General features: G+C 42.1%; 1 protein-coding gene across 2 annotated transcripts in view; it reads left to right on the plus strand.

The window, feature by feature from the left end:
- The first annotated feature begins 61 nt into the window (after positions 1 to 61).
- The window catches only part of zzef1 (zinc finger, ZZ-type with EF hand domain 1), a 31,706-nt gene continuing 6,897 nt past the window's right edge, over positions 62 to 24,870 (plus strand). Inside the window, exons 1-51 of one of the 2 annotated variants that reach the window (XM_086226579.1) lie at positions 62 to 599; positions 1,214 to 1,358; positions 1,435 to 1,629; positions 2,345 to 2,528; positions 2,666 to 2,865; positions 3,416 to 3,626; positions 3,729 to 3,845; positions 5,003 to 5,181; positions 5,341 to 5,439; positions 5,534 to 5,625; positions 5,783 to 5,928; positions 6,034 to 6,139; positions 6,311 to 6,529; positions 7,168 to 7,259; positions 7,345 to 7,565; positions 7,676 to 7,809; positions 8,477 to 8,547; positions 8,676 to 8,790; positions 8,929 to 9,094; positions 9,289 to 9,410; positions 9,506 to 9,628; positions 9,765 to 9,934; positions 10,025 to 10,106; positions 10,178 to 10,379; positions 10,832 to 10,965; positions 11,681 to 11,921; positions 12,008 to 12,087; positions 12,174 to 12,264; positions 12,345 to 12,831; positions 13,591 to 13,755; positions 13,927 to 14,046; positions 14,134 to 14,295; positions 14,474 to 14,606; positions 16,187 to 16,325; positions 16,408 to 16,573; positions 16,659 to 16,921; positions 17,610 to 17,782; positions 17,937 to 18,132; positions 18,216 to 18,379; positions 18,921 to 19,201; positions 20,572 to 20,746; positions 20,896 to 21,028; positions 21,732 to 21,958; positions 22,112 to 22,420; positions 22,494 to 22,594; positions 22,674 to 22,809; positions 22,998 to 23,357; positions 23,467 to 23,610; positions 23,714 to 23,882; positions 23,971 to 24,069; positions 24,555 to 24,720. In XM_086226579.1, the coding sequence (XP_086082705.1) occupies positions 186 to 599; positions 1,214 to 1,358; positions 1,435 to 1,629; positions 2,345 to 2,528; positions 2,666 to 2,865; positions 3,416 to 3,626; positions 3,729 to 3,845; positions 5,003 to 5,181; positions 5,341 to 5,439; positions 5,534 to 5,625; positions 5,783 to 5,928; positions 6,034 to 6,139; positions 6,311 to 6,529; positions 7,168 to 7,259; positions 7,345 to 7,565; positions 7,676 to 7,809; positions 8,477 to 8,547; positions 8,676 to 8,790; positions 8,929 to 9,094; positions 9,289 to 9,410; positions 9,506 to 9,628; positions 9,765 to 9,934; positions 10,025 to 10,106; positions 10,178 to 10,379; positions 10,832 to 10,965; positions 11,681 to 11,921; positions 12,008 to 12,087; positions 12,174 to 12,264; positions 12,345 to 12,831; positions 13,591 to 13,755; positions 13,927 to 14,046; positions 14,134 to 14,295; positions 14,474 to 14,606; positions 16,187 to 16,325; positions 16,408 to 16,573; positions 16,659 to 16,921; positions 17,610 to 17,782; positions 17,937 to 18,132; positions 18,216 to 18,379; positions 18,921 to 19,201; positions 20,572 to 20,746; positions 20,896 to 21,028; positions 21,732 to 21,958; positions 22,112 to 22,420; positions 22,494 to 22,594; positions 22,674 to 22,809; positions 22,998 to 23,357; positions 23,467 to 23,610; positions 23,714 to 23,882; positions 23,971 to 24,069; positions 24,555 to 24,720 (8,819 nt within the window). In that variant the 5' untranslated portion in view covers positions 62 to 185. The remainder of the gene's footprint in view (positions 600 to 1,213; positions 1,359 to 1,434; positions 1,630 to 2,344; positions 2,529 to 2,665; positions 2,866 to 3,415; positions 3,627 to 3,728; positions 3,846 to 5,002; positions 5,182 to 5,340; positions 5,440 to 5,533; positions 5,626 to 5,782; positions 5,929 to 6,033; positions 6,140 to 6,310; positions 6,530 to 7,167; positions 7,260 to 7,344; positions 7,566 to 7,675; positions 7,810 to 8,476; positions 8,548 to 8,675; positions 8,791 to 8,928; positions 9,095 to 9,288; positions 9,411 to 9,505; positions 9,629 to 9,764; positions 9,935 to 10,024; positions 10,107 to 10,177; positions 10,380 to 10,831; positions 10,966 to 11,680; positions 11,922 to 12,007; positions 12,088 to 12,173; positions 12,265 to 12,344; positions 12,832 to 13,590; positions 13,756 to 13,926; positions 14,047 to 14,133; positions 14,296 to 14,473; positions 14,607 to 16,186; positions 16,326 to 16,407; positions 16,574 to 16,658; positions 16,922 to 17,609; positions 17,783 to 17,936; positions 18,133 to 18,215; positions 18,380 to 18,920; positions 19,202 to 20,571; positions 20,747 to 20,895; positions 21,029 to 21,731; positions 21,959 to 22,111; positions 22,421 to 22,493; positions 22,595 to 22,673; positions 22,810 to 22,997; positions 23,358 to 23,466; positions 23,611 to 23,713; positions 23,883 to 23,970; positions 24,070 to 24,554; positions 24,721 to 24,870) is intronic. The other variant, XM_086226580.1, reaches the window with a different exon arrangement.

Consider the following 24,870-nt stretch of genomic DNA (forward strand, 5'->3'; position numbering starts at 1 on the left):
TATTAACGCAAAGGACGTTTTCAGACAAGTTGACGTACAGTACGTCAATGCGGTAGTAGTGTGGAAGAGCAGAGCTTTAGCTGTAGGTGAGAGAGGTCTGTGTACAGACCGGTACAAACCTTTTAAAACTGACGCCCCGTGGGCCGCAGAGGTCTTCGGGGAAGCCTTAGGTCGGCGAAACCATCATGGGGAACGCAGAGAGCGGCTGCGGTGGAGGCAGCGGCGACGAGGAAGACATAGAAACAGAGAGCCCCGGCTTCGCGGAAGACAGTCCGGCCTCTGCGGCCACCGCTGTCGGTGTCGGGGGCGGCGGAGGCTCCGGTTCTGGAAGAAGTGGAAGAGGTTTGAATAGTCCTCCCGTGTCCACTGGTGGGCCACCTAGCCCCGGTGTTCTCTTGGAGCAAGTGAAACTGAGAGAAGCAGCAGCTCGTATTAGCGACTCAGGAGTCGTCATTCAGGAGTCTGTCCTGGCAGGGAATGAAGGTGTCCTGGTTCGGTGGCTGGAGGACCGGTTAAACCGGGGGGAAGAGTCCGTCAATGTTGAACAATTTTGTGAGATGTTGGAGAGCAGAGATGCCCCGAGAGACGAGTGTGAAGAGGTATACAAAGTGAAAGTTAATCTTCTCACAAATGATTTGAAATGTCATGTCATCTTTGTCACGGGTATGAGGATCGCTGTTTCCACTGATTATCAGTAAACGTAGGCAGTGAGGGGCAGACATGAACTGTAGACTGTGTAGCGAATGTAAAAGTGAGCTGTTGTCACCTTTGCTTGTCAGTTTTATTGTCACCGGGGCTTCAGCTTTGGCCAGACATGCTCCTTTTGTTGTCTGTTAGCTGACATTTATTGTTTAACTAAAGTACACAGATGAATGGGTTAACCAATGAATGTGCACTTTAGTTTGAATTTAGCTTTGTGTGCATGTGGGAGGAATGTCACTCCTGTGCTGCATATATTGCAAGTAACACTGGTTCATCCCACCTATGAGGGCATTCAGATGCAAAACTACCACGTTCTTTTTTTCCCCCCAAAATTCACTTTGTTAAACTGATGAAATATATTGAGGTAGAGTGTATTAAGTGCCTTGTAAATTAAGAATATGAGTTGGCTCATTGATATAATTCTATCCATATCTATGTGGTGTAGTATGCACAGGGAGAGGGCGTGTGTTTAAATGTTTACTGTCTTTATCTTAATTTATCTCTGTTTTAGGCCTTTGGACAGTTTGATGCAGAGGGGGATGGGGTGGTGGATGTTGAGAGCATGCTGATTGCTCTGAAGAACTCCAATGGAGCTAATCTACAGGGAGAGCTGAGTCATGTGATAAGACAGCTGCAGGCCTGCTCCTTAACCCCAGGTATGAGACAGGGTTTGTTAAGGTGACTCAAATAGGAGATGACACAGGTAACCTTTATCACCTTTCTTTTATACAGGTTTTGTGGACATTTTCTCCAAGACCAAAGACCGGTTAGGAGCACATGCCTCCAAGATCCTGAAATTCTTACACAGGAATCGTATTCCCAGCAGTTCTATCCCTTTCCCTATTTTAGAGGGCTACAACAGTATCTGCACCATGAGATCCAGTGTGGTCCAGGACTTCCTTGAGTTCCTCTTACAGAGGGAGAAAGGTGAACACCACAGAACTAAGAAGTCTTAAGGATTTGTGGTTTAAAATTTTAAAAAAAGTTTTGGCTGTTGAAGAATAGGCAAATGAACACGTCAGTATTCTGGCCTTATTTTCTGTCCTTATGAGAGCCAGACAAGAAGATAGATACCCTTCTTTCCTCTGCTGCATTAGGGAGCTTAGACTCATCGATACCTGCTCACTGCTAGCTTACTTAGCATAGTTAATAATCATCCTGATCCTTTTTTATAAAGTTGTTCATGATTAAAATAACAGTCACTCTTCTAATTGTCATCGGACTTTTGTTTTTGTCGGCTGAATTTTTGAGTTGCCCCGTCAAATCCTTGCACCCAGTCAAGATTGAAGTTTGATCTGTATTTTGGATTCTAAAATTCTAATTTTAAATTCTTATTTTGTCCCAGACGTTATACACAACACTCATCATGTTAATGCAAGAAATGATCATTACAGAGAGAAGTGTATTTGATCATTTTTGACAGAGCTATGCTACACAGCCTATCTGCTACCATTCTTCATGCTAAGCTAACTAGTTGTCAGCAGGTCTCTGGGTCTCAGATCCCCAATGCAGTACACAGTAGAGAAGGGTTTCTATGGACACCTATTGAATTTCACAATAAAGCTGTAAGTTCTGTTAAACAGTTGCTCTTGCTGCCACATAACATACGGACATCTGTCCTAACCTGAGTTTGTGTCTTCAGATTTGGATATTCAGTACAGAGCAGAGCTGGACCGTGACCCAGAGGTGGACAAGGTCAAAGTTGTCACACAGTGCTACAGCACAATAGAAGCATCATCCAATGTTTCTGACATTTACAAGATGACAAATGGGGAAACTGCTTCTTTCTGGCAGTCGGACGGCAGTGCACGCTCACATTGGATAAGGTTAGGTGCTGTTGCTCTCTTAACACGTGACTCAAGGTTTTATTACTGATTTTCATCGACATTTAATCCTGGAATTGTCAATCTGTAGTTCATGCAATCATTTTTAGTGTAAAATCTTGTCTCTTTTGGGTTTCCAGATTGAAATTGAAGCCAGATGTGGTCTTGAGGCGTTTGGCCATCGCCGTGGCTGCCAACGACCACAGCTACATGCCACAGCTGGTCTCGGTTGTGGTGGGGAAAAACCGGCATTCGCTGCACGAGATCAGAGATATCCGCATCCCCAGCAATGTCACAGGCTATGTAGCACTCTTGGAGAATGCCAACATCACACACCCCTGTGAGTCACTATTTGTCCCCTACCATAGACCACCATTGTAGAGAATTTCTGCTTGGTGTGTGTGAATGTTGTTGTTTTTTTGTTGGTTTTTTTTGCTGTTGCTGACGAGGTTTAAACTCGGCCACACACCTTGCCAGGCTACACAGAAGTAAGGCTAAGCCACACAGTCTTGTTATGTGCAGAGATATATCAACAAGGATGATATGAAGTCTGGCATTTTGCGGCGAGCAAGAACAATCAGCTCATTATTAGTGGACCTCATGAAGATGGGGACAAAACCATTACTGTACTTTGAAAATAGCAATGTGGTTGGCAGCTGTACCTTAAGTCTGAATCACAGCTCTGTATTCTGTAGAATGGCATGAATTATCAGTTCGGTCCTGATCAAGAGTAATTTTGCATAAATGTCACGTCTCACACTTATTAGTTGAAGTGATATGTTTTATTTGTGAATAACCACCACAAGTTCCTGAGGGTGTAACACGACTTGGCATTTCTGCACTGTGTTCCATCAGTCTACTAAATACATTATCTTTCCACCAAACCCCAGACATCCAAATTAACATCAAGCGGTGTCTGAGTGATGGATGCGACACACGGATTCATGGATTGAAGACGCTGGGCTATCAAATTACAAAGAATAAAGAGGTGTCTGTTTCGGATGCTTCAGCCATCTGGTACCTGTCTCTCCTCACCTCTTTGGTCACTGCCTCCATGGAGACTAACCCAGCACTGGCTCAGACCGTACTTCAGAGCACGCAGTAAGGGCTATTAAGAGATTCGGGTGTCATGATTTGTCCAGTGCTTGGTTTGAATGTTTTTTTTTTCTTCTGTGTGTGTGTGTGTGTGTGTTCTCTTTCTAGAAAAGCGTTACAACACATGCCGCCGTTGTCTCTCACGCCGTCGTCCACAGAGTTCCCCAAATTTTTCTCTTTGAATATCCTGGAGGAAGTGGATGGATTTCTTCTGAGGATAGCCGAGTAATGACCCACACATGTACCCTTCACTGCCAAATAGAGCTCATAACGCTGACATCATTGCTATAAAAACAGGCTAAAATCAACATATTGATTCGCTGCAGCGATGACACGCTCATTCCACTGTATCTGATGCACTGTATATCCTTCAGTGGTGCTCAGTGCCTATAACAACAACCTGACTGACATCATCTCATTATTGTCAAAAATATTACAGCTGCTTTTGTTTAGTCATGCTGGTTAGACATACACTTTACACTTACAAATCGTTTAATCCTCACTCAAAAAACATTCAGCTAGTTTCAGTTTAAAGCTGTAATTTGTTTGTGTCTGTATTATTTTTTTTCTCAAATATTAGCATAACTTCACAGATATACTTGTATGAATGACTAGATATTGGCTGCTGGTGTATTTGAGCCAGATTCTTAAGGCCAGACACAGGAGTATGTCATGACTGATGAAAATATTGGTTTGCATCTTGAAGGGAAGGAGTACAGTAACAAGCATCTTCAAATATCTAGATGCTCCTGCTAAAAAATTATACGACACAAAATTTTTGCTATACCTCCTCCTTCCTATTTTATTTTTCTTTCAATTTTACGGGACAATATCGACAGGTATGTAAAAAGATGAACTGACCAAGTCACTGTCCTTTTTGTTGTAGTTTTAATTGTGTAGTACAAGTGTAAGTGATCAACTTGAAGATAGCTTTTATGGGAGCCCCTTTCCACCAGTGAAGCTGAACAATATTAAAGAAAAACAAAAAAGTACCCTTGATAATAAGATATTCCTATAGAAAGTCATAATTATGGAATAAATTGAAATTATCAGATTATAAAGTATGAGATTGGAGGCAAAATTGTCAGATAAAAATTATGACTTATCTTCATCTCAAAGCCTTGACTTTCTATCTCATAAATATGACTTATAAATTCTGCTTTTAAAATGATTACTTACCGTTTGAATATTTTTATTATTGAGGTTAAGTTGTATTTTCTTTTTTTAATTTTACCAGTAGAAATTAGCTTCCCGGATTTAAATCTTCATTGGTCAAAATATCATTTGCACAGTGATATCGAGACTCAGACGATCGCTGAATACGGCTAAAGACTCCTCAAATCTAACTGAACACTCTGCACATTTGTCTCATTCCTGTGTAGCTGCTGCGTGAGTCCAGATGCAGAACTGACCCTGCTGGCCTTTGCCCTGGCCAGAGGCAGTGTGGCCAAAGTGCTCCAGGCCCTGTCCTGCATCAGCGATCATTTAGAGACCAAATACAAGGCCTCTTCCCTGATCTCCTCCATGGCCTCTGTTAGGCTGCGACTACTCTACCGCAACGGTAACGTGACTAGCTTTCTGTTATTTCCACTGGAGGACATGTGAAACCTTACACCTAGGAGAGAAAGTTTTGGGCCTGCAAGGGACATATGGATTAGAGGACTTTCAAGAGAAAATGTGATGCGAACATCTTCTCATTGTTATTAATTTCTCATGATAGGGAAGCCCCTGCTGCTGCACCTGCAAGCTTGTGATGTAAAAAGTAAAGAAGAGAAATCAGGACCGGAGAACATGCTCACAGAATCCTCAACTGGAGACGGTGTGACACTGACCCTCCTCATTGAGGGAGAAAATACAAAAATCTAAATATGACCACGCCCTCAAGTAAAACTCTGTGTTTGTTTGTCCTGAAGGTTTTCTCACAGAGAGCGGCAAAAAGAAAGCCAGTGTAATTCTGTCCACTGAGGACCAGAGCAACTTCCAGGTCACTCAGATGAAGATCAAAGTGAGATTCCATTATTATTATTATTATTATATTATTATTATCATTTTATTATTATTATTATTATTATTATTATTATTATTATTATTATTATCATCTCCATTTCACACTGACCACCTTGGAGGATAAATAGGCATAATACTTTTCTCCTGTGTGTTAGGTGAGAAAAGGGGCCATTGGAGCCAAATGCGGTTTGGTGTTTGCTTACAAGGAGGATGACCCGTTTGATGCAGAGAAACATTTCAAAAGGTTTCGGAAGTTTGACGCGTGGGACTACAAGGACTACAAGGAGTTTGTACAAGACAAGTATGAATCGCTGAGAAGCTTTTGGAGTTTTAGTACCCTAGGAAAAAATGAAAATATTAATTAAATGATTCATTCATTACTGATTTGCTGTCACCTGACCTGCAGCGTGAAGATTCCAGCACAATCGGAGGATGAGCCCATTGGCTGGTTTGAAGTTGAGGAAGACTGGAATGATGTGGAGATCAAGCTACAGCAGTGTCGTGTTGCAAAGGTACAAACTGCATCTACTTCAACCTAGTACCCATTTGTCTTTGTTTTCTTCACACATTTGAACCTCTTTATTGAGCTTCAGTGCATCTTCCCATACCTCCTCCTACTGTTCTTTCCTGTTTTGTTACTTATTGTGTCACATTTTTCCCGCTCTGTTTCCTTGTCTTCCCAGTTTCTGATGGTGAAATTCCTATGCACCAGGCAGGACACTGCCGAGCGTCTCGGGGTACAGTCCCTCAGCTTCAGTGGCTACCTATGCCTCAGTGCAGAGAAGCTGGGAGACCTGGATGATCTCAGTCCTGAGGGGGAGAGCTTCAGTCGTGATGCTGTTACTGGCCTTTGTCTGCTAAACAAGACACTATTTTTCATACAACAACTTACACAAGACATGGTAACTTGTCAGCAGTTCTTGAAGAACAATTATGTGTCTCATGCTTGTATGCTTGTTTACAATGAAACACCACACTGCTATAACTGAAAACATATAAACCTCTTTTACCAAATACATAGCATCATACAGTATATTATGGTCCAATGTGTCATCGTTTCTTGGTTTTATGGCACTATGTTCCTCAAGAGCCAATGATGACAACATTCAAACATGGTGTAAAAGGATAAACTGATTTTATTCCTCAGTGTTGCTTAGAATTATCTCACATTAAGGAAAATAAGCAAAATTTTTATAAAAGAAATAGAGGTGACATTAAGACAGTAAGTTATTACAGTATGATTAAATATTCTAAAAGATTGGTTGTACCAATCATCTTGACCTTGGTCTTTTGTACTTTGACTTTCAATATGTTAAAACAACTTATTCATGACAAAAAAAGCTTCTACTGTAGTATCTAAATTGAACTAATTATTAATTTCTTTGCTCAGTTCATTCATCAATATGCTTATTGCGGGTTAATTTGCCCTCTTGTGGTCAAGAGGAGGTATTGCTTCGCTTCTTTCACTGAACTTAAGCGGTCAAGATTCTGCAACACAGCAGTCAATGACCTCACTCCCTCTTCCTTTCTCTACCTGCAGGATGCCTCTCATTTCAAGCAGAAGTATCTTCTGGACTTTAGTGGTCTCAATCTAGACCTCTTCTGGAACTTCTACAGTAAACTCAGGGCCATGTGAGTAGCAGCTAAGTCATTCACATGCTCGCTACATCTTCACACTTTACTACAGAAACTAATTATGCATGTGCCTTTGTCTCAGTGAGGGAGAGGAGGTGTTGAAGAGCAGAGTCCATCTGCTCCAGTTACTACAGAACTGTTTCCCCATGCTGCCCAACCCATTAGAGCCCAGGGGCCAAGAGATGAGCAGAGGGCCAGTGGAGAGGGCTACAGCAGCAGCTGGTCCGTCCACATCCTGCGACACAGAGCCTCTGAATGACTCTGTCAAGGCGGTCTGGGAGCTCTACACTCATCTCTGCCACAGTAATAAACATTCTTCCTTAAGATTCCCAGGAGCACTCATGACTGCATGTCAGACTCTGCATAATTATGATTATGAATTGGTGATAATTAAGGGGTTGTTTGTGTTTCAGTTGTTGATGGTGCAGAGGGTGAGACATTAGTGGAAAAAGCTTTGCACAAAGAAGCATTGAAAGCCATTCTTAACGGAGCAGCTGTTTTCTTTCCTGATAAACATGTCAGACGGGACAAACTCTTCCACATGATGGTGAGTTGACATAGTATTTTGATTTTGTTAAAACCGTTCTCCTCTCTGTCTGTGCATGAAGTAGTTGAGACCAACAGTGACTGGCTAACAGCTGGTTAGCTTAGTGTAATGAGTGGTGGTGGATGGACACGTTAGCACGAACATCCACAGGGGTGGATAGCAGATGAGTGCATTTCCTAAAATGCTGATATGTTGCTTTAAATCCAAAAATGATCAACATTACAATAAGGCCAAGTGCAATATCCAGATCACAGGAATTTGATCAAACATGCTACAAAATCCACTGGGATGCAATGATGAACTGAGAGATGGTTACAATTGTAGAAGGTCAAAGCCACTGTCACTTCACATGATGCCAATAACTCAGGAATCCCGTGATGGAATTGCCTCAGATTTGGCACAAATGTCCAGGTGGAATCAAAGATGAGCTTGAAAGTTTTTTTATGGTCAAATTTCACCAACAGGCACACTAGACTTTTAAAAAAGGGAGTTAGATTCTAGACCTCATGAAAACCACATCATTTTTCTGAAATTCTTCCAGTGAAAATGAAAGGTAAACATGACATTGCAACATCTGTTTAGATAATTGGAACATGATGTGTTTGTTGCAGGTTTTCTACAGTAACTTTGTATTTGTCATGTTTATATCGTATTTAATGTTTTGCAGAAAAATATCACAGAGGAAGATCAGCCAGAGTCAGTGAAAGTGACATTTGAGTCACTGTGTAATTACTTCAGGTAACTATACTGTAGAGATACAAATATCATATCCTCATACACAATATATTCTTCAAATTTGGCAAAACTTTGCAGTTGGACTCAAGTTGAGCTAAAAGTCTCATACATATGTATTTTCTTCCATGTAGTGACCGGGACCCAAGTGGCCTACTGCTGCTCCCACCCAAAGGAGCCCCATCAGACTTTGACATAAGCCCTATTCTCTCAGTGATGGAGACACTGCTTCTAGTGGCAACAAGAGAGGTGAAAGCAAACACAAACACACACACACTCAGCACTTGCTGTCTATTGATGTGAACAACAAACAAAATGACTGTTCTGTAATGTTATTTCATCTCACTTGGTTTTATCTGCTTTTCGATGTTCCCTCTCATCTGGCAGTGTGAGGTGATGATGGTGGATGAGAATGGTGGAGCTAGCAGGACAGTGCTGCTGTCATTGTTCTGGGCTCTGCAGGGCAGCCTTGTCTCCTGGTGCTACCTGCAGCTCAAAGGAGGGACCTCCACCACTATCGCCATGGAAATGGCCCGAGACATCCTGATAAAATGTGAGACACAGTGATAGTGTTGCATTTTCTAAAGTGTGATCGCCTGAACACACACTCAGCAGTGCTGTGAAGTAGTGCAAGAGATTCAAGAATGTGTTATTTTTTTACTACCAGAATACATCTCATTTTTATTGAGAGTACATTAGCACACATTTTAGAATGAATGTGTTTGTTTCCTCCTGCTTTCTCCACAGATGTGGATCAGTTCTTAGGAAGTATCAAAAGAATTCTTGGCTCCCTGCTGGAGAGGTACTCTGGTGCCGAAATTACTACCAAACTAGGCAGCTCCATCCTTGCCACAGTCTTCAGACAACTGGTAATGCAAACTTACCTTTTAATTGTCAGTGACCTCCTGTCACACTTTTGGAGTTGAGTATTGAATAACTGTGGTGTTAATTCTGGCTCTGGTAGATGGTTTTCCTCCTGGAGCTGTGCTCTCTGGACATTCCTCACAGTCTGCTACTGAAGAGTTTCTCCTCTCTGGTTGAGCTACTCCAAAGCCTGTCTAGTGACACTGGGGACATGTTCTCCAAGGTCAACTGACTCTGTGGTTCTGTATGATCGAAGATGGATAAGCTTCCAGTCCTGTATTATCAGAGAAAATGCAGACCATTGTCAAGGATTGTTATGTAACACCACTTTAATAAACAGTCATACGTGTCATTATCAGGTTGACCAAGAGAGTTGGCATCAGCCCCAGCAGCCAGTGGTGCTGAGGACCTGGAACATGGAGTCCCCTCATAATTATGAGAATAGCCGCCATGAGACCAGCATCTTTGCCTGCCCTGGTGCCACTTCCTTTGAGGTGGAGTTTGATGAACGCTGTGAGACAGAGAAAAGGTGACCTGATATTAAACATTAATCATCCAGAACAGTAATTTAACCCCAGTGAGGATTTTAATGCATCCTTCATGCATTTAATATTTATAGATATGACTACCTAGAGTTCACTGACTCCAGAGGTGGGAAGGTTCGCTATGACATGAAGGTTGGCAGTGAGAAGTGGCCTAAGGTAGGAAAAGAGCAGGATGGTCCAAACACTTTGTTGACATGTTTACATGTGTTAATATTTGCTCCTCATAGAAGGTGACGTTTGATGCCGGCCCTCAGCTGCAGTTCCTCTTCCACTCCGATAGCAGTAATAATGAGTGGGGGTACAAGTTCACAGTGACAGCCATGGGCCTGCCAGATATCACTATTTCTTGGATGTCAGACCTGCAGCTGCTGGTAGCGCGCTTAATGGGTCGTCTTGCCTCCAGGACGCTTGCACTGAAATCTCCTCATGGTGAGAATGTTTCTCTCAATTTTTATCCAAAAATAAAAGATTGTGACCTCAAGTGTTTCTGAAATGTAAATGGAAAGATTTTTTGGAACAATTTTTGCATGTAAGATTGACGTGAAAAGATATTATATTTTTTTCACAATGGCTGATATTGTGCTCAACATTGGGTTTGTATTATATTTGCTAGCGCATAAAGTACTCATATTATTTTGAAATATATTGCTTGAGTAACCTGCAGATGTTATTACTGGTAGTTCGGTGTTATTGTTTGCCATGTTTCATTGCCGCTGTTGCAAGACTTGCTTGTTCATGGAGGATTGTTGGGAGTAAATTCATTGAAAGAGTGTGGTACTGGACCTGCTCTACTTGTAAAGTGTCATGAGATAACCTTTGTTGTGATTTGGCGCTATACAAAAAAACTGACTTGACTTGACTTGATATTCTTTTTGTTTCAGAGATCCGCACTGTAAAAGAGCTTCCAGCAGGGAAAGTGTCTCATGTTCAGTCTTCACCTTTATGGAAGCCCATTCTGCGTCACGGGTTGTGTGAAACAAGAGACCGAGATTGCAAGAAAACAGCCACAGCTAAGGTGCAGTCAATTCTGCAGATTCCACTTGTCACCTGTCACACTTCACATTGTTTGGTTCCCCTTTATCTCACTGCTGATACCTTAAACCTGCTGGCAGTTTTAAAGGGCATTTCTTTTAAAACATTTCCAAAATGCCGCCATTTATCACAAGTACTAAATACTAGAGTATTGTTTCAGTTGTTTCCTCTGCCCAGAAGATCACACGTTCAGTTTTGCTTGTCAGCGGGAACACATAAAGCCTATGAGGCAGATTTCCAACAAACTTGTAGAGGTGTAACAGGGGCCAAAGAGTGTCTCATTAAATTTTTGGGCAGATCTGTCCAGCATAGCGCCAAATAGAAGAATTTTTTTTTTTACATTGGGCTTTGCTTAATCCTGAAGTGCCTTTCTGACAAATTCACATTAAAATGTCTTTATTCAGCAATTTCTCAATTGAATGTTTCACGAAATAAACAATTTGCACTTTAGATGTTTTTTTTTTTTTAATGACCTAGTGCATTATATCTGTTAGACCACACCAGTATTTCTGAGATCTCCACTCTTCCACCCATGATTTTGCTGTTTCCATGGTGGTGCAGGACTTAATATTGCTGTGAAAAATGAGTCCACAGGGATCAAAAACTGCCCAAAACTGGCCAGAAACAGGTTGCTGTTGAGTTAATGGCTACAGCTATGAGATAGTGCTCTCATACTACATGGTTGTTCTATGTTTTAGACAAACGCATATTCTGTGGATAAGGTTTTGAACCTGCTGGAAGACTTTGCCCGGTGGAACCCCTCCCAGGAACCGACGGACAGTAGAACCGAGCTGATGGTGTCCCTCATGCAGTCCTGCAGAAAACAGGCAGTGAGGAATGAGATAGCTGCCGGGCCAAAGACAGACCATGCTGTGAATGCCATTTGGGCAGCCATGGTGTACCACACACCAGCTCTCAACCATGCCTTGAAGACTTACAGTAAGGCTTTGTCACTATCAGCATTGTACTTTCATGATCATTTTACATGGTGGATTAACAGAGCTATTTTGTCTTTTTATGAATAGTTAATCAGGACTGCAGGACCTGTCTAAATGAGGACTTTGTGCAGGTGTATTCATTGGCAGATAGCATCAGAACATGGATGGTGAGAGCGCCACTTCATCAGTGAATTCACTGTATATAAACAGTAAACAGTATATGTAACAGAACTATACTGTCTTTTTCTGTTAGTTGGAGATGAAGCAGAGATATATTGTAGGTAAAATGACTGTTCCTGATGAGAAGGAAGGTGGTCCTGATGAGGTTACTATGGAGACACTAGGTGAGGACTTAAACTAATGCCACACCAAAGCCTCAGTCTGAGTCTCATCTTTTGTTGATGTGTGATCTTTGTTTCTTTAGCTGAGATGTGCATTGAGAAGAGCCTCCTGCTGTTCAGATTTGCCCCTTGTGGAATACCGTGCCAGGATGGGGACTCCTCCAAATCTGTGGAGGTCAGCAGTGCTCCACTTCTCTGCTCAAATTCAGTCTCTGAAGAAGACTTCCAGGCTAGCTCCTCCCTGGGACCTCCGACTGCAGGGTGTGATGAGAGCAGGGAGTCCCGGGCAGGACAGAGCCAGTCCTCCTGTGCTCAGGCTTTGAACTCATCCTGTGGGCACAGCCGGCGAGGCCACAGAGGATCCACAGAAAGCCTCTCATCCTCAGGAACTGGAGAGCCTGCCTCGCCCTCTGCTGTCCCCCGTAAAGCCCCATTCAGTCGAGCACGTCTACGCCTCCTATCCTGCCGCTCTATAGAAGAACCTCGCATGACTCCCTCTGTCAAGGATCGCTACCCACTTTTAAAACACATCCTCAACTTTATAAGGGACCAGGCTCTCACAACAGCAAGGTGACTAACACACACTTTTTTATTTACTTAACCAGGGGTATAGTCTGAGTGCGTGAGTGAAATATTCACATGATCACTTTCATGCAGAGTTTAGGATGTACATGTGTTTTTGGATGTCTTCTCCACAGTTACAATGTTAGCCATGCCGTGTGCAACAGGGATGACCAACTCAGAAGTTCGTGACATCATGAGTTTCCTCAACCAGAATCCTTTGGAATTTGTACATTGATTTTTATTTTTTATTTTTTATTGTTGCAGAAAATAACCTCTGTGGTAAACAAAAGCTTACAAGTCTTACAAATTTGGTTTCACAATTGAACACCACTTTTATGATTTTTGAAGCATAAATGCAATTGTAAGGAGTACGAAGCTAATGTTATGTGATGCACAAACTATTCAATGGACACGCTGTTATTTAGTCAACTTTCTGTTACATGTCACTCACGTCAAGGGTGAAGAGGGAGTAAAAGCAATTTATGCTTTTGGTGAATTCTTTTACCAAACTCTGATCTCCAGAGAAGCGACTCTTTGTGCATCACTATAATATTTTTTACATAGACTGTGCCACAGTCAGCTGCTAGTGAAATTATTACAGAGACAAAAACTATTCTTGTGCATGCTCATCAGCACACTTAAGTGTATTGAGTAATACAGTACCATGCTATGCTAAACATAAAATGGGATGGTGCAACCAACTGAGAAAGTTGGTCACACCTGTGCAACCAGTTCCAGTAATTCGATTGGTTCTTTCTTTTGAAGCATTCTGCAGACATTGTCGCTGAGCAGAGCACAGGCTGCCAGTGTCTGCAAGGTTCTGGAGATGGTTCAAGACTGTTTACATTCTCTGGGGAAGCCACACCTCTTCCAAGCCCCATGCATCCTCTTCCTACAGGAACTACTGACGTGCCAGAAAGACTTCACCAGGTACGTGGGTAGATAGAACTCAAATCAGTGTTAATACTACAGTATGTTAGACTAGTTTGTACTGGACAGAGCGGCGAAACTATATTTTCCTGTCATCTTTTAATAACAATCTGACACATGTAACTGTGGTAGTATTTGACTCAGGATGGTCACTTGCTTCATCTCTTCCAGTTATTTCTCTCAGTTATCAGACAGCGGCCAAAAGCTTGGAGAGCAAGTGAGGTGCTCATACCACAAGCTGGTGCTCATGCTGGTTGAGGCAGTGCAAGGGTTCAATAATCTTAATGAGAAGTAAGTTCACATTCCACTGTCTAGATTCACTGACTGAGTCTGAATTCTGTTACTGAGTGTAACCTGAGCCTATCCTCTGCTACCCAGAGCTCTTCTACCAGCCCTGTCTTGTGTGCAAACCTGCTTGTTGCACCTTCTAGACATGAGTTGGGACATACAAGACCTTCCTCTCTTCCTCAACATCAAACTCCCTGAACTCCTGCTCAGCATGTCCCAGGAGAACATTAGTGTCCATGATATTGCCATCAGGTATCTTTTATACTGTGTGTCATTTGCTAGTTGGCCTGATTAAAACAATCTGGCAATTGGCATTTCTTACTTATTATTACACTAATACAGAGGAGAATTCTTAATACCTTGGACATTGTCCCAGCCTCTGGAATTGCACAGATGAATGACTATTTCTGTGTTATATGTTGATCCTCAGTCAGTGGACAGAGGAGGATGAAATTGCAGACTACAAGAAGAACCAAGAATGGATGGATGAGTGTATGGACGGAATGTTTGAGAAGTGGTATGACAAAATTGATGAAGAGGACTCCATGGAGGACAGGAGAAAGGTACATCACAGTGCATAAAAGAAACAGTAATCAATAGCAGACGAGAATGATGTCGAGACTGTGTTTCTCAGATCTGTTTTCTTGGTAGAATTGAATATAGATTTATGTAGTCAAGTATCACAGGAAAGGATCAAATATTTCAGTGGGGAATAGGCATTATTCATGAAGCCTTCAGCACCAGCTGGTACTCTGTATCAGAAGCACCTCTAATTCTGGCTAAAAATCCAGGACTGGTTTTGAGTAGTATGAAATTCTATGGATATGTACGTGTTTGATAAATAATGTATTTAAATATTTATTTTGATAACACTGGCATCTAATTAGTGCTCGGTGGTGGCAGACATGCAAGTTTAGGTTGCACAGCTTTTATTTGGGAGGAAATGCTGTTATCTGAACATCTCCAAAACAGACCTGAATGTCCAACTGAACTTTCTGCTGTCAGAAGGCGCTAAGTTTGGATAAAGACAGAGAATGTGTGGATTTACGAAAACATTGGACCCTATTCAAACAGTTTAAAAAGCAGGGTCACAGGGGCATTGCACAAGTATCTTTTAGGGTGAGGCTAATTCATTTGAATCAGTTTTAGCCATTAATATTTTCCTCAGTGACTTAAAGGGATCATTCAGTAAATTTGATGTGGGGTTGTATGAGACACTGATGCCCAACCAGTGTCTCACCTGCTGTAGATAATGGTCAGCTTGTCATCTGTCTGGAGAATCAGCGCAGTACAGCAGCAGGAGGCACAGGAAGGCGCTGCTGCAGTATGAGTAGCAGCACAAACAAGTGTTTCAGCCACTATCAAGTCCACCCATCCAAAGTTTATATGATGTTTTATGGGCCTGCTCCACTTTTACAATTTTTGACACTCTTCGTATCAGACAGCTGTTTTTTTCATTCCCCATTCCCTTAAAGAGCCAGGTACACCTGCACCTCAGCATATTACTTTTTAGGTGTCAGATCCACCACGTTCCAGATTTCTATTGAGCAAACAACACATCTCTTTGCTGGTGTATCAATTTTTCTTCAGATATTCACTTTGTAGCTATTTCCTCTCTTTGTAGCTATTTCCTCTCTTTTCAAGATTCATCTGTCCTCTCAAGTTTATAACTAGGTTTTAGATTTGCTGGTTAAATGTCTCATGATAAAGTTACTACTTGCAGAGATGTTGCTGAATGCAGCTTCTCTAATCGTCTAAGACAATGGTTAACGAAACAGCAGTACTTCAATACAAAGCACAATAAAGAAGTCACCAGGAACGGTCCTGTTGATCCAGTTTGAGACTCACAGATGCACAAATGGATACAGCTGCATTTAAAAGTCAAACAATGTGGATGTAGAATGAGAACAAGCTAATTGGAAGAAACTAGCGGTGCCACTTGAGCTGAACTGGGCACAAGATGGAGTCCAATCTCTTATACCATCAGCAGTTATAGGAATTAAGGGCATGATGCATTGCTGATGTAGACAGTGGAGCATCTTTTTCTTATAGGAGTATGACCCGATCAAGCAGATGTATGTAAATGAAAATTTACTGGAAGATGCAGCATTTCTGTTTGATAATATCACTGTTACATCCACAGATGCACATGTTCATTGCTCGTTACTGTGACCTGCTCAATGTTGTGATCTCCTGTGATGGCTGTGAGAGGATGGCTCCTTGGCACCGCTACCGATGTCTACAGTGCATGGATATGGACCTCTGCAAGACCTGTTTCCTAAGTGGGCTTAAAATCTTTGCTATGTACTGAAGATTTTAGAGGATAAAAGTATAAGATGAAAACTAAGTGTATTTCTTAACTAGGTGGTGCAAAGCCTGAAGGCCATGAGGATGACCATGAGATGGTGAACATGGAGTACGCCTGTGACCATTGCCAGGGGCTCATTGTGGGCAGCAGGATCAATTGTAATGTTTGTGAAGACTTTGACCTGTGCTTTGGTTGTTACAATGCAAAGAAGTATCCTGACAGGTGATGCATTTCAACCTAAAGATAATTCACACGCTTACACATTTGATTGTATAACAAACACTACGACTGTGAAATATTTTCTCAGCCATCTACCCACCCATCGGATCACAGTGTACCCCATGGTGACCATAAGAATCAGTGACCGCCACCGCTTGATCCAGCCCTACGTCCACAACTACTCCTGGCTGCTGTTTGCTGCATTGGCACTCTACACTTCAGAACTGAGCAGCGAGAAGCAGATGGAAGGAGAATCCCTGGACAGCAGCACCTTGAGCCAGGCATCTACCCTGCAGACCTGCTGCTCCCAGCTAATAACTGACTGCCTGCTCAAGGGCCAAACTGGCAAAGGTAACACACTAGAGCTTAGTTGCTAAACAGGTCATGGTCTTTGTGAAGAGGGGTGGTATGGGCCAAGAAAGACTTCATCACATTTGGGGGCAGATTAGTCATAGCACCACCTGGTGTCATTAGATTAAGGTAATTTTACAAGAAGAGGAACATTAATAACAAGTAATTAATAGTGAACTGTTAGTTGAAAGTTAAAAAATGTGTCTAGTAACCTTTTATTAATGGTGTTGGGAGGTTTTTTTAAGGTTATGGTGAGGATGAAGCGTTAATTATGGATACATGTTCCCACTTAACAATAAGGGTTACAAAGAGCATTAGTAAAAGGTTAATTTTCCTTATGTAATGATTATTTAGCACTGATATTTAACTAAGCATTAACTTACAATCACTATGTACCTTTATTGGAAGTTCTACTGGAAATTACATGTTATATAACACAGGACATAGTCCGCTTAGTGGGTCCAAAGGTAATCATTTGTCACCAAGCTCTCCATCTCCAGAACAGCGGCATACTTAGGCATGCTTGGGGGGGTGAGGACCTGCTCATCTTTGCTCCGCGCCTTAATTAGGGACAGAGCACAAAAGTATCAAACTTTGCCCTTGGCAGAGGTATGAGCTTTTGAGTACAAGTAGTTTTAGTACTAGTAGTTTTTAATGTTTTCTCCCTACTGTGCTCTTCTCCACAAAGGTCTACGGTCTTCAGCCTTGCTTGGTCTGCTGTTCTCTAATGAATCTGCCTCGGATAGTGAACTGTGTCCAGTCTCCCCAGAGTCTTCACAGGAGCTCAGTACTGCCACCGACACCTCCTCTCTCCCTGGCAGTACTGCAGCAATCTGCTCCCCATCATCTCCCAGAGACAAGGTGACTCGTGTTAAAAGATAATGTTGAATTAATCTGTAGATCATTACAGGTGCAAGAAGTATCAAATTTCAATATCTGGACCATAATTATTATTTTAAGGGCTCATGCTGTTAATCCTATCAACTCATTCAATTTTTTTTCTTTACTCCACAAGTGTAAACCGATTGGAAAGGAAAAGAAAGCAAAGGAGATGAACTCTCCTCCCCCAGCTCCTTCAGAAATGCTGTCTCCACCAAGTACGATAGAGATTGAGAAAAGGAAACTGGTTACCCAGGACACGTTGGATTCCTTCAGCCTCAGCCAAACACCCTCTGTGTCCAGTGAGGACCCGCTTTCTCCTGTGATCCGACGTAACTACTGAGCTCACACTTCATTGGAAGTTATGAGTGTCACTTAGCTGTCTGTTTCAATAATTTCTTGTAACCATTCTCAGCTTCAGAGTCTGCGCCAGGAGCTGTCAACTCTCCAGCATCAGACATCGTCAAGGAGCCAGATGAGAGACTGCCCCCGGTTCCCCTCCAGGAGCATGTATTTTCTGAGTGCTCCCGAGAGAGGATCCTGGGACTTCTAGCAGCCATGCTGCCACCAGCCAGGCCAGTATGTGACCATTCAGACCAGATTTATATATGAGTGTGATTCTGTGTGATATCAGAGTTACAGTTGCTTCTTTGTTTTCATGATCAGTACCACTCTCATCTTCGTTTTCACTACCTGAGTTGAAGCTATTAGCAGGGTTGGTTTAGCTTAGCATAAGACTGAAATTCCACAAGCTTGGCTCTGTCCACAAGTAACTGAATCAATCTCTCAGCATCTTTAAACTCACTCATGTGTTTCATACATAAGTTAATTACTGTTAAATGTGTTCTTGACATATTTTATTACCTAGGGAAAGAGACAAGGTAGCTGTAATCATCCTACTGCTCAGCCAAAGTTGTTTTTTTAACAAAAAATATTGAACAATCTCTGTAATTTCAAGTACTGACATTAGTTCCATTTTTTAATGCACAAATTAAACAAATGCAAGATAAACTGAATAATCTTAAACCAAACAACCAACATGTAATTGTCAATTAACAAGATTTCACTCTTAGAATATATAAGTGTGTAGATTATAAAAGGAACTGTCTTGCATTCTCAGGGCAGCACGCTATCTCTGCCCAGTGTAAGCTCCATCCTGCACCAGCTTTTCAGGGCAGTCATCTGCAATGCTGGCTCTCTTAATGAGACATACCACCTGACCTTGGGACTGCTGGGCCAGCTGCTGCTGCGAATTCCTCCCATAGAGGCTGATTCTGCCATCACAGAGGCCCTGGCAGATAAATACGAGTTGCTGACACAAGGAGAGGCAGCCAATTCAGACACGCCTGGCTGGAAGACCACTCAGTTGCTCTTCAGCCTGGGAGCCGTCTGTTTGGACAGGTACTGGGGAAAGATACTATAGTTAATCATTTTACACTATGAGAAATATTTGTGCAGCAAAGAGAAATGCCTGTAATTATCACCACTAAAGCCACTATTCAAAATTTATGATTTCACATTCACGCCGTTAAAGTTCAGGATGTGATACGATGTTGAAGGTGCCATGGACAGCATTTTCACCTCTTAGTCAGTAGATGTCACACTCACTCTTACTGCACAAATATATTCTTCTGCTTGGCAGGTTAAAACAACTAACCACATAGGGTCAGACTTGGAACAACCTAGGAAATTCATGTGGTGATCATGATATATTTTGTGATGTCACACAGAAATAACAACATAAATCCGACAGATGCTAAAGTTGGTAACTTATGCAGTTTCTGTTGTTAGTCAGCAAACATTAGCTTACTTGTCCAGCAGAAAAACGTCAACATCAGAATGGCTTTTCAGCACCTTTTGGTCCTTCAGCTTGGACCATGCTGAAAATGCTGAACCAATATTGACCTCTTCATGCTCCTCTGTTGTTCCAACAATATTTGACACAGATAACGGAATGAACCCTTACGTTTCTCAGCCATTTGACCAGTTAATCTAAGACCTGGCAACTCCTCTGAGCTCCTGCGGTCATTGATGACGCACAGATAAAAAATGATACCTCTTATGCTATTGACTCAGAGATCCTTTGTTGGCCTACTCGCTGGAAATAAATATTAACATTCTGGATCCGTTAAAATTTGTTAAAAAATTATTCCACCACTGTAATATTTTTTTTGAAGTAGATTTAGACTGTCATTCAGCATCTTTCTAAAAGTTCTGTTGATTTATTTAATTACTTTCTTAAAATAGTTGTCCCTTGCTCTTTTAAGCTGCATACAAATCACTTTATTTTTTCTTCCTTCAGTAATGTTAATATTTTGTAATACTTGAAACAAATCTGCCCTTAAATCCACTTAAGCCTGTACAAATTAAAGGCCTGCCGTATTTGTGTGCAGTGTTTGTTTAATTCTCACTATTGTCTATTAACACCACCATGGTGTAATAGGTCATGTATTGATGTGAAGTCATGGAGGTAGTGCAGTTCAGCAAAGTCAGCGGGGAAGTGTCAGAAATCAACATGCCTAAGTCAGTATTTACTTGAACCTATAATGATCGCAATATAAAGTGCTGTATCATCTACACATGTGCAGCTCTCAACAAATGACAGGGAAGCAGGATGACATACCTCTGAACTGCTTGCCTCTTCATCTCTGGGCGGGGAAAAACATGTTTAATGTAATTTAAAGAGAGTTTCTAGGTTGACAGTTATGGGAAGAAGTATTTGTAAAGAGTCATCTGCTGTTATTTTGAACTGTCAGTCCTGTGTTTTGCAGTCGTATTGGTCTGGACTGGGCCTGCACGGTGGCAGATATCCTACACAGTCTAAATGCTTGTCCTGAGTGGAGCACAGTCATTGCTGCCTTCACTGACCATTGCATTCAGCAGCTCCCACAAACTCTCAAACGCACCAATCTCTTTACCCTGCTGGTATTGGTGGGCTTCCCTGAGGTAGGTAGAAGTATGTGTGGAACAGTATATACTGCACTCTAAAGCATTACCCCTGTGCATTTCCAAAATTTGCTTTCTGACACTGTGTGTGTGTGTGTGTGTGTGTGTGTGTGTGTGTGTGTGTGTGTGTGTGTGTGTGTGTGTGTCAGGTGCTGTGTGTGGGCACCCAGACAGTGTTTATCGACAATGCTAACGAGCAGCACAGCATGATCTTGCTGAAACATTTCACAGAAAAGAACCACGCTGCAGTTGTGGACATTAAGACACGCAAGAGGAAAACAGGTTAGCACAGAATCAGCATGCCAGTACGATTGTGATATAGCACCCAAAAAAGTGCATTTGCCTTTCAAGTTTTCACAAATAGTGTTTCGAGCTTAAGTTTTTTCTCACTGTCGTATTTTTTTGCAACTCCAGAATGCAGAAAGAGCTAGACTCTTATTGATCTATAAACAATAGCAAAATGGTTAAAAATATACTGATTTTAAACTGTCGAGTTTATTTTCAGGTAGAATCCACATCTTATTTATCCATCCATATGTTCAGTTTTCCAAAAACTGTTCGATTTGAGCTCAAAACAACCTATAAGCTCTCCGGTTTGTTGCTTGTTCAAAATTGCCCCCATAGCAACCAGCTGGCGCATTCAATCTGTGCTTGTTTAGTCAAAACAACTGGAGGGGTTATTTGTAGTTCTTTTTTTAGGTCTCATCAAAGTATTTGTGGAATACTGAGCATATGGCTTGATAAAGAAATACTGCATGATACCGGAAGACACACTTGAGTATTCGTAAATAGACATTTTTTAGATAGCTTTGTTTGAATTAGTTGTTAATTAAGTTCAAGCGAAATATTATGTGGCTTTCTTTTTCTGAAACGCAAGTGCAGTGATGCAAAGTCCTTGTTTTTGAGTATTTGAAAGGCAAAATACATTTTTGGGTGCCCTAATGTAGAAAAAAACATCGGTGTACTCTCTCCCTCTCCCCCACAGTTAAGGACTACCAGCTAATCCAGTCTCAGGACTCCACAACAACAGAAGTCCCAGGGCAGCTCGAGGACCATTGCTCTCCAAAGACCCTGCTCAGCCGCTACCTGAGCAACTTCACCTCTATCATCAGCCACCTGCTGCAGACCAGCCAGGACAACGGCTCACCTGATGCTGTGGAGGCATCCTGGGTTCTCTCCTTGGCTCTCAAAGGCCTCTATAATACCTTGAAGGTACCTGACCTTTTCTAAAAACCTGCAAGCAACAGTTGAAATGTTGTTTGAGAGGAGTGTATGGATTTTGAACAAAGCAGCAGCTGATGCTTTTGACACTTGAAACAGCGGGTCTGTATCAATGGTCTCATCTTATGTTCTTCTACCATACAGAAGCATGGTATAGAGCAGGCCCAGGATGCCATCCAGCAGTCAGGCCTAACTCAACTGCTAGTGAGGAAGTGCAGCAAGGGGACGGGCTTCAGCAAGCTGTGGTTGCTTCGAGATCTAGAGATTCTCTCCATCATGCTATACTCCTCAAAGAGAGAGATCCACTTCATGGCCCAGGATCCTGAGCATGACCAAAGGGAACAGGACAAGGAGCACGACTCAGACCACTCCAGCAGCTGTGCTGATGACACAGATGCCAACAAGCCTGACCCCCTAGATGGCCTTGATGAAGAGACAAAGATTTGCTTCCAGGTGATGAGGGATTCTACTCCTAATACATGCAGAAAAATTCAGTTTGATATATTAACCTAAAGTCTCTTTTTAGATCACCCATGATGCCTTAAATGCACCTCTGCCCATCCTGCGAGCCATGTACGAGTTACAAATGAAAAGAACAGACTCCTTCTTCTTGGAGGTGCAGAAGAGGTCAGCCTGAGCAGCTGTGATGAAGGTCAGGATTTACGACCAAGTATTGTGTCTGTGTTGATGATTTTTATGATTTCAGATTTGATGGAGAGGAGATAAAAACAGATGAGACAATTCGTACACTGGCACAGAAGTGGCAACCTACCAGGCGGCCTCGCTCGGAGGATAGAAACACCAAGGCTGTAGACACAGATATGATCGTGGCATCCTGTGTGGTGAGTCATTCAAGAATAAAGGTTGATGTTACTTTTTGAAGTGTTACTGTTTGTTTTGCCCAGAGAAAACAAATCATTAAAAAAATGGTTGTTTGGAGCATTTGTACATAGGACAAGAAGAGAAATGGTTTTGTGAGTAAATGCAATGTAGTGTTCTGATTTTATTGTATCGTTTCCTCCTTGGACAGTCCAAACCAAGTCACTGTGAAAAGGCAACCGAGGAGATCAATGTAGTGGCCCAGAAGCTCATCACCAATTCAGAGAGTGACTTGCAACTCAGCTACGCCAAACAGAGGCGCACCAAAAGCTCTGCACTCTTGCACAAAGAACTGGATGTCCGCAGTAACCGGGCAGTTCGGCAATACCTGGTGAAGGTGAACCAGGCCATCGCCACACTGTACGCCCGTCATGTGCTGGCTTCCCTGTTGGCTGACTGGCCTGTTGAGGCACCGTTGAGTGAGGAGGCCTTAGAACTAAATGGGGCCTCACACATGGCCTACATCCTGGATATGTTAATGCAACTGGAGGAGCGGCCACTGTGGGAGAAGGTGAGCAGAAGGAAGGAGTTGTTATATTGATAAATTAAAGTACATTTTTACATTTAAGAAACATACAAGGTGTTGTGTGGATCAACGGACTTCTGACATTGCTCATCAGATTCTCCAGAGGGTGCTGAAAGGCTGCAGCCAGAGTATGCTGTGCAGCCTGTCCCTTACAGCTTGTCAGTTCATGGAGGAGCCGGGTATGGCAGTGCAGGTCCGAGAATCCAAACACCCATATGATAACAACACCAGCTTTGAGGTGGGTAAACTCACCCCTCTGTTTATTTTTTCCTGTATTTCTTACATCCATGTGCCTTGTCGGTTCAGTTCAACCTTCTTGATGCCTCCATTTGTACTCTCAGGACAAGGTGCACATCCCTGGAGCCATTTACCTATCAGTCAAGTTTGATTCCCGCTGCTACACAGAGGAAGGCTGTGATGAACTCATTATGTCCAGCAGCAGCGATTTCCTCCAGGATGTCCACAATTTCAGTGGTTCCCCCCAGAAATGGTCCGATTTTGAAATCCCTGGTGAGGAGCATTTTTAAAGTTTTAAATCCCTTTACTGTAATGTTGTTTTTGAAATCAACATGTATCTCCAATGTTTTGTTTCTCTCAGGTGATACTCTGTACTACAAGTTCATGTCCGACATGAGTAACACCGAGTGGGGCTACAAGTTCACAATTACAGGAGGTCACAGGGGACGCTTCCAGACAGGTGCACATAAACATTTGTGCAAACCTTCTTTTCAGATTCTTGGTGCAGATAAACTAAAGATACTGTAGTGAAATGCAGGTTCTTGAATTCAAGAAGGATTTTCCTATAAGCAAAACTATTAAATGGTCTCTTTACAAACACTATACTGCATCATCCGGTGCATTCCAAGTCTTCTTTATCCTCTTTATATCAGTATTTAGAAACACTTTGATTTTTAGCTTAACGTTACCAAACTAAAACTCTTGTGGTTCGATATTCAATGGAACTCCCAGCTTTTTCATTCATCACTATCCAGTACCATCCAGAAACAAGTATACGGCTGGTAATTTCTGAATCCTGGATTCACAAAGTCATGCAGGGGGAAAACACCTTCATGAATTCAAGACATCTAACAGCAAGGACTTGATCAACTTTTTGGGTGAAGTATCACTTTTTAACATTGAAATAAATCTAGTTTGCCACCTTCTCTTCTTCTCATGAATCAGGTTTTGAGATACTGAAGCAAATGTTAGCTGATGACCAAGTGCTCAGCCACCTTCCATTGGCTGACATCTGGGAGTGGCAGGTCGGTGTTGCCTGCCGGCAAACTGGGAACCAGAGACTTAAAGCAATTCACCTGTTGCTCCGCCTCCTGCAGTGTCAATCCCAGACGTAAGAGTGAAACCTTGCTTTCTATTTTCACATCAATTTCTTTGCTCTTTTTCCTTGGCTCCTCATACTTGTTTGGAAAGCGCACGTATCAGTAAGAAAAGATATAGTTGTAGACGTATTTAACACTTAACAGACACTTATAAACTTCAT

The sequence above is a fragment of the Aulostomus chinensis genome, chromosome 15, assembly GCF_037954235.1.
Source record: "Aulostomus chinensis isolate RoL2024-O1b breed Wild chromosome 15, RoL_Achi_v1.0, whole genome shotgun sequence".
In the NCBI taxonomy this organism is placed as follows: domain Eukaryota; kingdom Metazoa; phylum Chordata; class Actinopteri; order Syngnathiformes; family Aulostomidae; genus Aulostomus; species Aulostomus chinensis.